The sequence below is a fragment of the Hyla sarda genome, chromosome 10 (assembly GCF_029499605.1).
Source record: "Hyla sarda isolate aHylSar1 chromosome 10, aHylSar1.hap1, whole genome shotgun sequence".
NCBI lineage: Eukaryota > Metazoa > Chordata > Amphibia > Anura > Hylidae > Hyla > Hyla sarda.
Genome location: NC_079198.1, coordinates 117,266,097 through 117,283,974, shown reverse-complemented (window position 1 = coordinate 117,283,974; position 17,878 = coordinate 117,266,097). Strand labels below are relative to the sequence as shown.

General features: G+C 43.2%; 1 protein-coding gene across 2 annotated transcripts in view; it reads left to right on the top strand.

Moving 5' to 3' along the window:
• Window positions 1-17,878, top strand: part of PPIH (peptidylprolyl isomerase H) — a 38,611-nt gene that overhangs the window by 7,312 nt on the left and 13,421 nt on the right. For both annotated transcript variants that reach the window (XM_056544667.1, XM_056544666.1), the window contains exons 3-8: window positions 1,029-1,052; window positions 2,754-2,798; window positions 3,775-3,817; window positions 6,014-6,106; window positions 11,632-11,719; window positions 15,976-16,016. In XM_056544667.1, the coding sequence (XP_056400642.1) occupies window positions 1,029-1,052; window positions 2,754-2,798; window positions 3,775-3,817; window positions 6,014-6,106; window positions 11,632-11,719; window positions 15,976-16,016 (334 nt within the window). The remainder of the gene's footprint in view (window positions 1-1,028; window positions 1,053-2,753; window positions 2,799-3,774; window positions 3,818-6,013; window positions 6,107-11,631; window positions 11,720-15,975; window positions 16,017-17,878) is intronic.

The following is a 17,878-nucleotide window of genomic DNA, read 5'->3' as shown; positions in this document are numbered from 1 at the left end:
AGGGAGACCGTTATCTGCGACGGGGGAGGGAGAACGTTATTTGCGACGGGGGAGGGAGAACGGTATCTGCGACGGGGAGGGGAACATTAATAGTAATCAGATAAATGTCAATTAAAGGGGTTTTCTAGGATTAGAAAAACAGAGCTGATTTTTTTTTAAAAAAAAACAGCACCATGCCTGTCCTCAGGTTGTGTGTGGTATTGCAGCTCAGTTCCATTAAAGTGTATGGAAGATACCAACACAACCTGAGGACATGTGTAATGCTGTTATTGGAAGAAATTAGCTCTGTTTTTCTGTTTCTGGATAACCCCTTTAATGCCAATCAGTTTATGTATAATAGAGCCCAGCCACAACCAAACTAAACCGTTGTGTGTGGTATTGCAGCTCAGTTCCAGTGAATGGAAGATACCAACACAATTGCTCTTCTTTAAAAATGTCTTTCTCAGTATTAGAATTGTATTCCAGGATTTGTTTGTTCTCAGGTGAGACTGGAGAATTTCAGATGTCTTTCATCTTAATGTTATATAGTTTGATTACCATGTTTTAAGCAGAATATTAAAGAGGTAGTCCAGTGGTGAAAAACTTATCCCCTATCCTAAGGATAGGGGATAAGTTTGAGATCGCGGGGGGGGGTCCGACCGCTGGGGCCCCCTGCGATCTCTCTGTACAGGGCCCCGGCTCTCCGGCCAGATAGCGGGTGTCGACCTCCCCACGAAGCGGCGGCCGACACGCGCCCTCAATACATCTCTATGGCAGAGCCGGAGATTGCCGAAGGCAGCGCTTCGGCTCTGCCATAGAGTTGTATTGAGGGGCGTGGATAGGGGATAAGTTGTTCACCACTGGGTCACCACTGGACTACTCCTTTAATCAACATAAAAAACTATATTTCATGCTCCATTTTGTTTCACAAAACTTTTTCCCAATTGCTCTGTTTTTTCCCAGGCCTTCCTATCTCTTGGTGTTACTAAACTTTAGCTATTGACTATGATATTTTTCCAGAATTAATTTCTTCCTTTCTCTGTTTTCAGGCAGTTCTGCACCGGAGAGTTCAGGTTTGTATGTGGAATGTGTATCATGGCTGTCGTGTATCATTAGAAGTGTGCGGGGTATGACTAGAGGCTGAGGTACCCATACACATAGAATAACTATTCCCTAAATCAGCTGCACGTCTATAGAGAAAGAGAGGAAGGATGGCAAATGGGCCCAATAAATCATACAGACCCTTACCCCTTCTTACACTGCACATGTCAGGGGGTGTCTGGCAGTGCCCACATGCATTAGAGTGTTGACAGATATTGATAAACCCAGAGAGAAACCTCATGATTAACCTAACACTATATCCTGTGCAGAGGTATTGAGTGAAAGTAGCAAAAATAATCTCTTCTTCTACCCTGACCAGGCAACAGGTCCAAGGGCCCCATTCACAACTATAGAAATTCCGCAATTTCCACACAAAAAATTATCCGGATTGTGCTTACAGTAGCCTCCTCTGGAATTGGTGCTTAAAGGGGTACTCCACCCCTAGACATCTTATCCTCTATCTAAATCAGTGGTCCCCAAACTGTGGCCCTCCAGATGTTGCAAAACTACAATTCCCAGCATGCCTGGACAGCCGTTGGCTGTCCAGGCATGCTGGGAGTTGTAGATTTGCAACATCTGGAGGGCCACAGTTTGGGGACCACTGATCTAAAGGATAGGGGATAAGATGTCTGATCGCGGGGGTCCCTTGTGACGTTACGCCACACCGCTGTCTCGCCCCCCCTCCCATAGACTTGCATTGAGGGGGCGTTGGGGTACGTGACGTCAAGAGGGGCTTGGCCATGACATCCCGACCCTGCCGCCCGCTCCAAGCATTCGGAACAAAATGTTCTGAACGCTGGAGCAGCGTAGTTCCCCTTTAATGTCTGCAATTGGCTGCGGACAGTAGGTGCCATCACATTGGCGCATGCGCAGTTTACTCTGACATCGCAGCCGCTCTCTGCCTAGCTCAGGGATCAGAGGAGCGCCCGCGATGTCGGTGAGTAAACTGCACATGCGCGCGCAGTCTACTACAGTCCCGCAGATCCCTGTGTGTGTTTGTAGCAGCAGATTGCTGCTATGAGCGGACACACGGGCACAGACAGAGGGCCCACTCTAGGGTGGGTCACACGTAACGGATCCGCAGCATAAAATACGCTGCGGATCCGTTGTGTGATTCTACCCGAAGAGTGGATGAAGGTACCACTTGGCCAGATTTGGGATATAAATTATGTGTGCCTGTTGTGATTAGGCAATGTTAGGCTGGGTTCACGCTGTTTGTAATGTACGGGAAGTGGATCCGGCTGGGGGGGGATCGGGAAAACCGCGCTCTCCCATATCCCAGCCCGGCCCGAACCCCATTCATTTTGATGAGCAGACTGGGGTCAAACGCTGACTCCGGTCGGCTCATTTTTGCCCCGTATATGGTTTTCTGACCGGACCTAAAACCGTGGTGTACCACGGTTTTAGTTCTGTTAGAAAACCGTATACGGGGCAAAAATTAGCCGACTGGAGTCAGCGTTTGGCTCCAGTCTGCTCATCGAAATGCATTGCATACGGGCCGGGTCTGGCTGGGATACGGGAGCGACCGGCTTTCGCTCCCTGCAGCCGTATCCGGTTTCGGTACACTACAAACGTAGTGTGAACCGGCCCTTACTGGTTTACAATACATTGGTCTTTTACAATAGACTCTTCAGTGGTAAATAACTGACTTTTTTTTTTTTACTGACCTGCAGGAAAGACGGTGTTCCCATTGGGTATAAAGGAAGCACCTTTCACAGGTAGGTGCCCGCCTGTAATTATTTTTGCACCAGGTGCCTGTTTGATCCGATCTCCTTGCAGAATGTCACATCGAGGGTGATTGACAACGTGGCAAGGGTGGGGGGGGGGGTGATGAAATGGCACAGGATGGTGATAATATGGCACTAGGAGGGGGGGGTGATGAAATGGTACAATCTCTAAAAGCTGGGACAATGTTTGTGGAAACAGGTTGGAGTGGGCACCAACATGATGGGGGGAAAAAGGTGGTAATGGTCAGAAACTCGTCAGGAGCAGGATTAAAGGGGTTATCCAGGAAAAAACTTTTTTATATATATATATATATATATATATATATATATATATATATCAACTGGCTCCAGAAAGTTAAACAGATTTGTAAATTACTTCTATTAAAAAAGCTTAATCCTTTCAGTACTTATGAGCTGCTGAAGCTGAGCTGTTCTTTTCTGTCTAAGTGCTCTCTGATGACACGTGTCTCAGGAAACGCCCAGTTTAGAAGCAAATCCCCATAGCAAACCTCTTCTACTCTGCTCTCTGCTGACATCTCTGCTTGTCTCGGGAACTGCACACTGTTGCCAGACAGAAAACAACAACTCAACTTCAGCAGTTGATAATTATTGAAAGGATTAAGATTTTTTAATAGAAGTAATTTACAAATCTGTTTAACTTTCTGGAGCCAGTTGATATATCAAAAAAAAGTTTTTTCATGGAATACCCCTTTAAGAATACAAACCCACGCAGGACTCTAATCTGCATTATATCATGTAGATTTCTAATTTAAAAAACAAAGAAAACCCAATTAATTTAAAATCTGCAGTCTTGTGGAGTGAAAACTATAGCGACAAGGTTTGTCGGGGTAACAAATCTGTCCCTGTAAAGGCCCTATCACTTTCTTACACTCGATGCTCTTGATTTATGACTCTTCATTTCTTTGTCTGTTCCTTTAGTGAATTCTCCTTATATTCTTCCCTGCAGGGTAATAAAAGACTTCATGATCCAAGGAGGAGACTTTGTTAATGTAAGTGATTCCCTAAAAGAGTTTGGGTATATTGTGTAACACAGAGAAGGAAAACTATTTCTTAAAGGGGTACTCCGATGGAAAACATTTTTATATCAACTGGCACCAGAAAGTTAAATAGATTTGTAAGTTATTACTATTGAAAAATATTAATCCTACCAGTACTTATCAGCTGCTGTATGTTCCACAGGAAGTTATTTTCTTTTTGAATTTCTTTTGTCAGACCACAGTGCTCTCTGCTGACACCTCTGTCCTTGTCAGGAACTGTCCAGAGCAGGTGAGGTTTGCTATGGGTTTTTTCTCCAACTCTGGACAGTTCCTGACATGGACAGAGGTGGCAGTAGAGAGCACTGTGGTCTGACAGAAAATAACCACTCAACTTCCTGTGGAGCATACAGCAGCTCATAAGTACTGGAAGAATTAAGTTTTAATAAAAGTAATTTACAAATCTAAATCTAAAACACCAATACTATACAGTCCTACTAGGTTGAGAATAGAAAAGGAATAAAGGAAAGGATATACAGTAGAATAGTCAGATGTGGTCTAAAATAATTTATTGGTTAATAATTATGCTCCGGTGTCCTCTGCAGTTCATGATTTTTTATTAATGCCATTTTTATTGCTTTTATTTAAGTTGTCTGTTATGTCCAATGCAAGGGCCCTGCAGAGGACACCGGAGCATAATTATTAACCAATAAATATTTTTAGACCACATCTGACTTATTCTACTGTATATCCTTTCCTTTATTCCTTTTCTATTCTCAGCCTAGTAGGACTGTACAGGATTGTTGTTTTTAGGTATAATTATTTGACACACAGCGTAGTGTATAACACAGTATCCTCGGTTGGGATATTTTCTTGATCCATGTTGAGCTCTCACAAACCTTTTTTCTGTATAATTTACAAATCTGTTTTCTGGCCCCAGTTGAATTGAAAAATAATTATTTTCTGCGGAGTACCCCTTTAAAGGGGACATGAACACAATAAAGGGTGGACTGGGTTCACATCACGTTTTCTCCCATACGGGGGGAGCGCATACAGCAGGGGGGAGCTGAAACCTCGCGCTCCCGTATGTAAATCATTTCAATGAGCTGGCCGGAGTGAAACGTTCGGTCGGCTAATTTTTGCGCCGTATGCGCTTTTACAACCGGACCTAAAACCGTGGTTGACCACAGTTTTTGGTCCGGTGAAAAAGCGCATACAGCGCAAAAATGAGCCGACCGAACGTTTCACTCCGGCCAGCTCATTGAAATGATTTACATACCGGAGCGCGAGGTTTCAGCTCCCCCCTGCTGTATGCGCTCCCGTATGGGGGAAAACGTGGTGTGGACCCAGCCTTATTGTGTCTGCTGGGAGCTGTAATCACTGTCTATTTCAGTGTTTCCCAACCAGGGTGCCTCCAGCTGTTGCCAAAGTTCAACTCCCAGCTTGCCCGGACAGCCAACGGCTGTCCGGGCATGCTGGGAGTTGTAGTTTGCAACAGCTGGAGGCACCCTGGTTGGGAAACAATGGTTTATGTAGAGGACAGGAGCTTCTTCAGGGTCCTATACATTACACACAGTGTCCCAAATGGAGCCGCCCTTACCTGGTGTCCAAAGGAACAGCTAATCCTGGCACAGGTAAGGAGTAGTACAGAACTTGTAGTTCCTCCCTGTACTGTAGGAGGCGCTACCAGACACCAGTCACTGCATACACTTCAGTAATACAGGTAATTTACCAGTGGATGCCCATTCTGATTGGCCAGTTCCTCTGGTTGTGACATGTCTCACAGATCTGCACTGTCTGTACATTGTATGTTGAGTCTGGTTTCAAGTTACAATGGTCCAGAAAACAACATTGTATGTTGAAACTATTGTATGTTGAGGCCATTGTAAGTTGAGGGATCACTGTGTATATATGTATATATATATTTTTTTTTACATACACACACACATTATATCTATCTATATATATATATATATATATATATATATATATATATGCATACACACACATATATATGTATGTATATATATGTATATATATATATATATATATATATATATATATATACACACATTTACATACACAGACACACACACATATATTTATATATATTGAGTGAGACCCCCGTGCAGACACTGTAATAGTTATATTGAGCAATTACTAAACCTACCATTGTTGTATATTTATAGTCCAATGGGTATTTCCCTGCAGGGTGACGGCACAGGAGTGGCCAGCATTTACCGAGGACCATTTGCAGATGAGAACTTTAAGCTCAAGCACTCCGCACCCGGTCTTCTCTCCATGGTAAGTTCCACGGTCATATGAACAGCTGTAAGTGACATCTGTACATCGTATCTGCTCATATATTAATCAAGCTCTTAAATTTAGGACTGAATTGAAGGACTTTCCTGCAAGAGGGACTTATCATTTTTCCATCCCATATAAAATTAGTTTTTTGCCACTTTTGTCAGCTGTGCAAATGCTTGGACCCATGTTTCCCAATTATGGTGCCTCCAGCTGTTGCAAAATCACAACTCCCAGCATGCTACAGCACGCGGGCATAAACTTATAGACTAACGCAGTGTTTCCCAACCAGGGTGCCCACAGCTGTTGCAAAACTACAACTCCCAGCGTGCCCGGGCAGCCGAAGGCTGTCAGGGCATGCTGGGAGTTGTAGTTTTGCAACAGCTGAAGGCCCCCTAGTTGGGAAACACTGGCCTAGACAATAGGAAACAACTGTGTAGTTTTGGCACACCACCATTGGTTTTGCAAGATGGGTTATTTAAAGGGGTTCTCTGGGAAAGTCAACTTATCCCCCATCCAAGGGATAGGGGATAAGTGTCTGACGGGGGTCTGGGATTTGGTCACACCCGCTCCTCTCCGAGGATAATGGCCTTGGAACACTTCGAGGACCATTATACAGGAGTCTGCAGGAGGGCCACAGTAGTCAGACCCCCTGTAATCAGACACTTATCCCCTCTCCTGTGGAGTATACCCTTAAACAATGGTACTATTTGGCTGCTCGTCCTGTGAGTGTATTATACTCTTCTTTTTTTTTTCATTTATTCATTTTCTGTCCATAAATGCATTAGCTTTTTGCAGACTGTAGGTGTCGCTATTGAGTTGTATACTGAATGGCCTTAAAGGGGTACTCCGGTGGAAAACTTTTCTTTTTTTTAAACCAACTGGTGCCAAAAAGTTAAACAGATTTGTAAATTACTTCTATTAAAAAAATCTTAATGCATTTCCTATACATGTACCTGTCATGATCTTGTTAAATGTGATAATCCTCTCAGTTCACTGCCCCCATCATGATAAACCACCCCCTGCCTTTTATTTTTTATAATTTTTTAGTTTTCTACCTTGATATTGCTCTGTATTCTCTGCTCAGTCTCAGTCAGATTCACAGACTGAAAAGGGGCGTTCCCCAGCAGGCGTGACATCATCTGAAGCCAAACAGGGGAGAACTTCCTCCCTCACTCTGCTACACACAGCCCACAGCAGTTCAGTGTGAGATGAGCAATGATTGGCTAAGGCTGCATCCAACTCCCACCCCCCCAATCCCCCAGCACTCCAGACTGCATTTCCTGATTTTGGACTTCTCCCAGGCCAGCAGGAGTCCAAAGCCTGTGCAAGAGATGGGGGGGGGGGGGGGAATGTTCTCTGGGCAATAGGGAGACACCTAGTGGCAGCTTTTTTTAAACACAAATAAAACATAGAATTATTTTTTTTTTTAAACAAAGTACATTAGAAAGATTTTTTTATTTACCAAAAGGAGCGCAATAGCAAAAATTAGTACAGTGATCCCTCAACTTACAATGGCCTCAACATACAATAGTTTCAACATACAATGTTTTTTTCTGGACCATTGTAACTTGAAACCAGACTCAACATACAATGCTAAAGACAGGCCTGATCTGTGAAACGTGTCACAACTGGAGGAACTGACCAATCAGAATGGGCATTTTACTGGTAAATCACCTCAATTACTGAAGTGCCTGCACTGATTGGCTGTCTGGTAGCGCCCCCTACAGTACAGGGAGGTATTACATGTTCTGTACTCCTTACCTGTATTACTGAAGTGCATGCACTGACTGGTGTCTGGTAGCGCCCCCTACAGTACAGGGAGGTATTACATGTTCTGTACTCCTTACCTGTATTACTGAAGTGCATGCACTGACTGGGGTCTGGTAGCGCCCCCTACAGTACAGGGAGGTATTACATGTTCTGTACTCCTTACCTGTATTACTGAAGTGCATGCACTGACTGGTGTCTGGTAGCGCCCCCTACAGTACAGGGAGGTATTACATGTTCTGTACTCCTTACCTGTATTACTGAAGTGCATGCACTGACTGGTGTCTGGTAGCGCCCCCTACAGTACAGGGAGGTATTACATGTTCTGTACTCCTTACCTGTATTACTGAAGTGCATGCACTGACTGGTGTCTGTTAGCGCCCCCTACAGTACAGGGAGGAACTACAAGTTCTGTACTACTCCTTACCTGTGCCAGGATTAGCTGCTCCTTTGGACACCAAGTAAGGGCGGCTCCATTTGGGACACTGTGTGTACTGTATAGGACCCTGAAGAAGCTCCCGTCCTCTACATAAACCATTGTTTCCCAACCAGGGTGCCTCCAGCTGTTGCAAAACTACAACTCCCAGCATGCACGGACAGCCAACGGCTGTCCGGGCATGCTGGGAGTTGTAGTTTTGCAACAGCTGGAGGCACCCTGGTTGGTAAACACTGACATAGACAGTGATTTACAGCTCCAGCAGATCTTTCTTACTTTTATATGTAAGGACTTGTTTTATCTATATTAGTTATTTACTCCTTTTTGTTTAATCCTCACTTATTCCTATTTTTGGATGACATTTTGGGGGCATCGTAACCAATTACCAGGTTTCCATAGAGTTCTGGTCTCAACATACAATGGTCTCAACATACAATGGTCGTCCTGGAACCAATTAATATTGTAACTTGAGGGACCACTGTATTAATGACAGTGCCCATTTAAAGAGAGATAATGGTGTGTAAACTCTTATTTTCAGGCAATGCTCCATGGTGAAAAGAACGCACATTTGGTATCATCATTCATAGCCTATGTATGTGCCGCCAGGAGTATGCTAACATGAACTGATATTTCAGCGTTTCTCCAGGACCTGGACAGTACAATGTTGTGTCCTGTAAATTCCCATATCCTGAGATGATTACATTTCAGTGTTGTGGATGCTGTGTTGTCTTACCCCCTTTTTTATAATGCTTCATTCGTTTTCCTTTTTGAAGTGCAGTGATTTCTGCTCCTGCGCACATGATGATATATTGCACTTTTTTTTTTTTTTAGCACCCTCCATGGAAAACAGTCAGATAGGCAGGCTAGCTGAAGGCTGGAGACAAAGAGCATTATTTTGGCTCACAGTAGGGGCTCTCCTTCGTTCCTGGACCGCCTGCTGTGTACAAGGAAAGTAATCAGGCCTGTTGTCAGGTAGCCGTACGCACTACGTGCTGATGCCAGTTTCTCGCATACAGCAGTCCGCATACGATTACACCTTTTAGAATTTGGTTGGGCTGCGTATCGCCAGAAATCACCTAATTTTGTTTAAAGTGTACTTTTCCTTTTAAAAACAAAAAAGCAAAGAATAAATTTTTTTTTTTTTTTATAAATTTTTTTTTTTTTTTAAATAAAGCTTTTGACATGTCCTAGGGAATTGTCAAAAGTTTTGATCAGTTGGGGTCTAGGTGTTTAGACCCCTACCAATCACTAGAACAAGCTGGGAGAGAAGCGTGCTAAAGCGCACAGGCATAAACCCATAGACTAATGCAGTGTTTCCCAACCAGGGTGCCTCCAGCTGTTGCAAAACTACAACTCCCAGCATGCCCAGACAGCCTTCGGCTGTCTGGGCATGCTGGGAGTTGTAGTTTTGCAACAGCTGGAGGCACACGGTTGGGGAACACTGCACTAGAGTATCCCAAGTTTCCCAAACCAGGGTGCCTCCAGCTGTTGCAAAACTACAACTCCCAGCATGCCCGGACAGCCTTTGGATGAGAAGCACTGGACTGATGTGACCGTCTCAATCACATGACACCCAGTCAGGAGGGACTGTCTCGTGCACACTTTTCTCGGTTCTATCGAATGATCAGTTTAGGGTCTGAACACTCAGACCCCGACTGACCAAAACTTTTGATATGTCTCTATATCTGCCTCAATGACCACATATAGAAAATAGATTAAAAAATAAAAAAAAATCGAAAAATAAGAATTTATATCAGTGTCTGGTTCTATAAACAATGTTTGTGATACACTCCCTTTAATCCCCTCCTCAATACAGAGATGTCAGAAAGCACCCAGCTCTGCCATGTCTATTTGTAATATATATACGGGGTCAGTACTTTCCTCGGGGAGAGGACACCTCTTCAGGTGTAACGGAGAGTCAAGTTAGGCCATTTAGCACTCCGTGGGCTTCTGGGTAAAAAAATATTATATATATATATATTTTTTTATGCATGTATATATATATATATATATATATATATATATATATATATATATATATATATATATATAGTTCCAATATAAGCAGCACATCAAGAAAAATGAAAAACAGAAGGCAGGGTGCACGCATGCTGGAGCCACAGTCCTCTGGTTCCTTAATTCATATAGTAGTAATATGCATCACACCGGAGTAAACTTAAAGTGCTTTATTCCATGCTGTACATAAGCGACATTTCGCCAGCCTCACGCCAGCTTTCTCAAGAAAGCTGACGTGAGGCTGGCGAAACGTCGCTTATGTACAGCATGGAATAAAGCACTTTAAGTTTACTCCGGTGTGCTGCATATTACTACTATATATATATATATATATATATATATATATCTCAAAGGCTGACTTGTGAGTCGCTCACCCAGTGCACGCCCACCTCGCCACCAGTGCCGTGGACCGGCCGGTACCGCCTCCGGCTACTCACTTGTGAAGGAAAGAACAAGGTCCGGCACTAGCTTGCAGGTAAAAACTTCTTATTTATTTGAAGAATCTGTAGTACAGGGTGGAAAGTCTGACGCGTTTCGCTAAAGAGCTTTAATCGTAGACTTATGTATATTTATTTATTTTCTGTCATGTATTATTAAACTCTGGACTATTAAAAAAGTTTCGTCAACTCGCCTCCAAAAAAAATAAAAAAAATGGACCTGCAATTGGGGTTGCAAAAAAAAAAAACAAAAGAGAAAAAACCTTAAACAAGCCCCCAAAAAGGTTCATTGACGTAAAAATAAACAAAATTAATTATGAGTGTTAGAATATGGCAAAACACAATTTTTATTATTTTTATTTTATTTATAATTAATATATATATTTTAAAGCTGGTTAATTGTTTATGTAAAAATAGTAAAACATAACAAAAATATATATACAGTACATTATATGGTACATTGAACGGTATAATTAATACAATATTGCCCATCCTGCGGCTCTGTTGACAGAAAAATAATAAGTTGTGGTCCTAAAGACAGCATGCAAAAAATGCCAAAAGAAGGGGTTAAAGCGTAAAATCTTCACCTGTCTCCATTGGTATTGTGTTGAGTTTTGTTGTTCTCTGTTATCAGCCATTGGGGAGGGTTTGAGGGATCTTTATTGAAGTGAGAGGCCTGCACAGTCCTGCCCCTCCCCACCGTGATCAGTATATTATTTCGGAGACCCCCATATACCCTGTGTGACTGGTAGCAGTAACTGGCTGTAGTTTGGGGCCCCTCTAACACCCGCCGTTGCCTTTGTCCTTTTTGCTGATGTCTCTGCAGTGAGTATATATGTAAACATGTCCTGTGTTTTCCTCTGCAGGCCAACAGCGGCCCCGGGACGAACGGCTGCCAATTTTTTATCACTTGCTCGAAGTGTGATTGGCTGGACGGGAAACATGTGGTTTTTGGTGAGTGCTGGGTTACACAATAGCTCAGACCACACAAACACAACACATTCTCCTTAGATGTGGAACAAAGGCTTGGGTTGTAAATGCAGATCCTACAATACAGCTGTTGTTATCCCTCCATGGCCATGTGCCGAGGCTTCATATGGGATTAGTACTATGGAGAAATAATCTGTATTGTTATATGCTGTATCGCAGCCTGATCACCACACACGCCGTGACCTTTATCCGGACTATCTCTCCACAAACATGTACCCTGAACCTGAACGCGCACCAGTCATTTGGACCCGGATGTTTGGTGGAATCATAGAACTGAAGATCTGCTCCCAGTCCTGCCAAGTTTAGCTGGATCAGGCAACAGCCATCTAAATGCTCAGGAACCACCTAACCTTAAAGGGGTATTCCGGGCAAATACATTTTATCCCCTATCCAAAGGATAGGGGATAAGATGTCTGATCGCGGGGGGCCCGCTGCTGAGACCCCCTGCAGCACCCGCATTCTATGCGGGTGCTGCATCTCCAGTTTCGGAAACCTCCCATAGACATGAATGGAGGGGGCGTGACGTCACGTCCCCTCCATTCATGTCTATGGGAGGTTTCCGAAACTGGAGATGCAGCACCCGCATAGAATGCGGGTGCTGCAGGGAGATCGCGGGGGGTCTCAGCAGCGGGCCCCCCGCAATCAGACCTCTTATCCCCTATCCTTTGGATAGGGGATAAAATGTTTTTGCCCAGAATACCCCTTTAATGGAGTGTATTAAAACTTAAAGGGGTACTCCGGTGGAAACTTTTTTTTATTTTAATTTTATTTTTTATCAACTGGTGGCAGAAAGTTAAACAGATTTGTAAATGACTTTAAAAAATGTAAAAATCTTAATCCTTCCAGTACTTATTAGCGGATGGATTTCTCTTCTGTCACGACTACAGAGCTCTCTGCTGACATCACGAGCACAGTGCTCTCTGCTGTCCATTTTAGGAACTGTCCAGAGCAGGAGAAAATCCCCATAGCAAACATATGCCGCTCTGGACAGTTCCTAAAATGGACAGCAGATGTCGGCAGAGAGCACTGTGGTCGTGACAGAAGTGAAATCCAAAAAGAAAAGAATTTCCTCTGTAGTATACAGCCCCTAAAAAGTACTGGAAGGATTAAGATTTTTTTAATAGAAGTAATTTTACAAATCTGTTAAGCTTTCTGGCATTAGTTTTCCACCAAAGTACCCCTTTAAAGGGTTTGTCCAATTTTATACTAATCGGGGATCAATCCCTGGGGCCCCTGCTGATCCTGAAAAAGAAGGGTCTGCAATACGAATTTCAAGTGGCAGCCACAGTGCAGGGAACTGCAGTACTGCTCCAATCAATTGAGGAGGCTGCAGATTCGAGTCCCATCTCTTGGTCCCTCACTTATGTCGAGCTTGATAGTCTTTAAAGGGGTACTCCACCCCTATACATCTTATCACCTATCCGCCGCTGGGGACCCCTGCGATCTCCCTGCTGCACCCGGCATTCGTTTAGAGTGTCAGGTTCAGTGCCGGAGGCTCGTGCCATCAAGGCCAAGCCCCCTCAATGCAAGTCTAGGGGAGGGTGGGTGACGGCCGTCACGCCCCCTCCCATAGACTTGCATTGAGGGGGTTTGGCCGTGACCTCATGAACAGGGCGTTACCATGACGTCGCAAACGTCCGCCAGTCATCCGGCATAGAGTGAAGTTTGCTCAGAGCATCAGATGTCTGGGGTGCCGCAGCCGAGATCGTGGGGGTCCCCAGCGACCTTTGGATAGGGCATAAGATGTCTAGGGGCGGAGTACTCCTTTAAGCCAACCATAGGGGACAGAAAGCTGAAAGCAGCCAAGTAGGCTGTTTATGCAGTTAAAGTAAGGGTGCATTCACACCACGATTATGCAATTCGGCACCCGGATCCGACCACGATTTTCCGTCTGGCAAAAACTTATACGGTTCAAAAATGAGCTGGTCAGACTTTCTGACTCCGTCCGGCTCATTCAAATGAATAGGATGCGGTGCGGAGATACGGCAGAAGACGGTTTTAAAATTTCCCTTTCGAATCCTGCAGCCGTATTGCATAATCGTAGTGTGAATGTAGCATCACATAGATAAGAGCTTGTTGAGTTATGTTTTCATTATGAAGGAGATTTATCAAGCTCCGTAGTAGATTTTTTTCTATTCCTATTTATTCCTAAGCACATTTCTGAAATCTGCTCACGTAGTAATTTTAATTTTTTTTTACTTTGCATTGGTCATATATAGAGTTGAGTGAACTTACAGTAAATTGGCTCGTAGTGAACCTCGCAGCTCGGCTGTTGATTACTTTAGTCTGTGTAAATTAGTTCAGCTTTCCAAGGGCTCCAGTTGCCTGGAAAAGGTGGATACAGACCTAGGAGACCTAAGACTGTCATCCCGGACTTTTCCAGGCAACCAGAGCCCTTGGAAAGCTGAACTAATTTATACAGACTAAAGTAATCAACAGCCGAGCTGCGAGGTTCACTACGAGCCAATTTACTGTAAGTTCTCTCAACTCTAGTCAGGTATTTATTAGGGATCGACCGATTATCTGTTTGGCCGATATTATCGGCCGACAATCACGATTTTGGGCATTATCGGTATCGGCAATTACCTTGCCGATAATCCGATAATGCACCGCCCGATAATGAAAATAAATAAAAATGAGAATGAATAAATAGAAATATGAATGAAATAGCAATGTAGATGAAAATAATTATGAAAATAAATATAAAAAAATATATATATAAAAAATAATAATAAGAAATAATAAATGAAAAGAATTATAGTGGAAGGGAAGGGGGACAGAACAAATAAAAATGATGATGTAAACAAACAACAAAAAACGTGGTCTCCAATGGCTGGAGGTGCTCAACCCCAAATGCGGTTGTGCATAATATACTGGGGGAGCAGATCCTGCCCTTGTAGTCCGTTGCTAGGGGCGATCCCCAGCATAAAAATGCATACAATGGAGGATGCCTGCAGCGGACTACAAGTGCCACAATAGAATCCTACACCAGATAGACGGTGTGGATGTGTAACAATTAGAATAATTCCTGTATTGTAAAACTGATGATGGAAAGAATATGGAGTGTGTGACACCAACACTTAATACAGTATGATAAATTGTGCAAATATAATAATACGTGATAAGTCATCACAGATAAGTAAATACACTTATGTACAGTGAAATGTGCATATTTAACATGCATGTATAAAAACAAATGAGAAATAATGATGACAAGAACAAAAATTAATAATAATTTAAGAGTGACAAAAATAGAAAAGTGTATATATATATATATATATATATATATATATATATATATATATAGTAGAATAAATCGGTGAAGTGACAATTACTGAATAAATGATGAATATTGAATATACAGATGGGGGGGGCCCCCATTTTACAATATGACTATAAACACAATATATATTTTTTAGACATATATTGACTACTTCAATCTTATTGGGGGTCCACATTAGGTGTGGTCTCCACACATGTAGGTGTAATCACAAAATAATTGTGTAAGAATTTTCACAGACTATGTAAATAACCCATATGTGGCACTAACATTTTTCCTTAAAAAAAAAAAAACATCCATAGTAATACAGCTTCATGCACATTTTGGGATGGGTAACATACCCAGCTGTCTCTTAATTTTTTTGTGGCTTCCCTATTGTTTGTGCCTGTTGGTGCTGCGCTGTCTTCCTTCCTGACATAAACTCCGGCCTCAGCGCAGCGACACAAGACTCCGCCCACCGACGCCACAAAATGTGGGCTCAAAATTAAACAAAAAAGTCTCCAAAGTACGGATATTCATGGTGCGGCATAGTATGTTCTTAATTTTTTTTTTTTTTCTGAGGAGGGTGGATGGGTGGTTGCAGAATAGTCGGAGTGCAGCTATTTAGTGCCAGGCCGGCCAGTCAGGGTGTCACCCGATGCGGTACACCCCGCCTCCTCGTCACTCTCTAACAACGCTACTGGTAATAAAGGGTAGATAAAGAACTTTGGCTATTAACATAAGGGAAAACTTTTCTGCTTTAAAAAAATGCATTTGTAAGTGGGTTTCCCGGGTTTTGCTTACGTGCGATTTATTTATCAAGGTTATTTGATGTATAGGTCGCATGTAAGCAAAAGTAAGTTAAAAAAAAAAAAAAAAAAAAAAAGGCAAATGAAAGCCATAAGTTTGAAAAGAATGATAAATCTTCTATGTGTTTTTGAATTTTATTTATTTATTTCAGGTAAAATCATCGATGGTCTCCTAGTAATGAGAAAAATTGAGGTAATTTCAAGTTTCTTGTAGTTTTCATAAGGCAAAATCCCTGTGGGTTTCGCAGTTTCCTGCGCAGACATGTGGTGCAGATCTTTAAAATATACTGCATGTTAGTTGCTGCAGATTACACCTCTCACTGTGCAGCCATGGCCAAAAGTTTTGAGACTGAGACAAATTTTGGTTTTCCCAATGTTTGCTGCTTCGATGATTTTAGATCTTTTGATCAGATTTTTCTATGTTTACTGAAGTATAGTTATAAGCGTTGTATACGTGTTGTATATGTTTTTATACTTATTTGACAAATACATCAGGTTTATGAAAAGACTCGATATTTCCAGTGTTGACCCTTCTTCTTTATCAAGAATTCTGCAGTTCTCCCTGGCATGCTGGATATCAACTTCTAGGCCAGTGTTTCCCAACCAGGGTTTCTCCAGCTGTTGCAAAACTACAACTCCCAGCAGGCCTGGACAGCCTTCGGCAATCTCTGGCTTTGCCATAGAGTTGTATTGAAGGGGCGTGTTGACCATTGCACGAGGCGGCGGCTGACATGCCCCCTTAATACAACTCTATGGCAAAGCCAGAGATTGCCATTGGCTGCCGGGGCCCCAGCAGTCGGACCCCCCCGCGATCTGAAACGTATCCCCTATCCTTAGAATAGGGGATAAGTTTTTCAGGACTGGAGATCACCTTTAATGCAGACACAGGGCTATAGCGGGGAAAGCGCTGTATCTGCTTCTATTTCTCGCTGCTCGGCAGATTTCGCGCAGCATCAAGTACACTGCATATGCGCCCAGTGTGACCCTACCCTAAAAGACCTAAACACACCAAAAATTAAAACTAAAATATGTGTCAGTCTCAGCACTTGTACCCCCAACTTTAGTAAGTTTAAAGAGTAGCTCCCACCATCCTTTTTGTTTTTTCTCTCTGTCCCTTCGTATTGCCCATCTATCCCTAACCCCCTCCCTGCCTTTAATTTTTTTTTTTTAACTATTTTAGAAATGGCTTTGTCTGCCTGGTAGTGTGCTCACACCAGGCAGACTTCCCCAGCAGACGCGACGTCACTGATGCCTGCTTGTGGGGGCGACTTCCGCCCCTAGTCCACCTATAAAAGGTGCCTCCAGCTGTTTCACCACTACAACTCCCAGCTTGCCCTGACATCTATTACCTGTCGGGGCATGCTGGGAGTTGTAGTGGTGAAACAACTGGAGGCACCCTGTGCAGTTAAATTTGCTATGACCGCGACGCTACCAACCACCCCCCCTTCCCCACTCCAGACATAGCCAAGTGCTGCGTCCAGCAGCAGCGCCGCATATATGCCGGCGTGAGGCCAGGGAGCCAATGCACTCTCAGCGCTCGCTTCCGCCTGTCTTATTGACAGGCAGGGAGCGAGCGCAGGCTGAATGAATTAGGACTGATGCCCGGCCGCCATCGGTCCGAATTCATGCGTGACGTCACGCCAGCCTGCAGGAGGGAGACCCCTAGTGGCCGGTTTTCAAATGTAAAATTAACTAGTTTAATGGGGAAAAAAATAATAGATCTATATTAGAGATATGTTGTAGTACATGAGTACTACAACATATCAAAAAATAAATAAAATAATGTTTGGTGACAGTGCCCATTTAAATAGCCCAGTAAACATTACGCATGCAGTTGTGGATTGGCCACAGTTTTAGGGTAGGAAAAAAACTGCTGCGTGTGAACCTACCCTAAAGCAACATTTGGTTTATGAATGAAGAAATGATTTACTAGTTAGCAGCGGGTGTGACCACAGACTTTAGAATGCCGGGCGTGGAGGAAACGGTTGGAGATAAGGACTAGATTATATGCCTATAATAATTTTGTGATTCTCAGCAGTCGTCTTTGCTAACCCA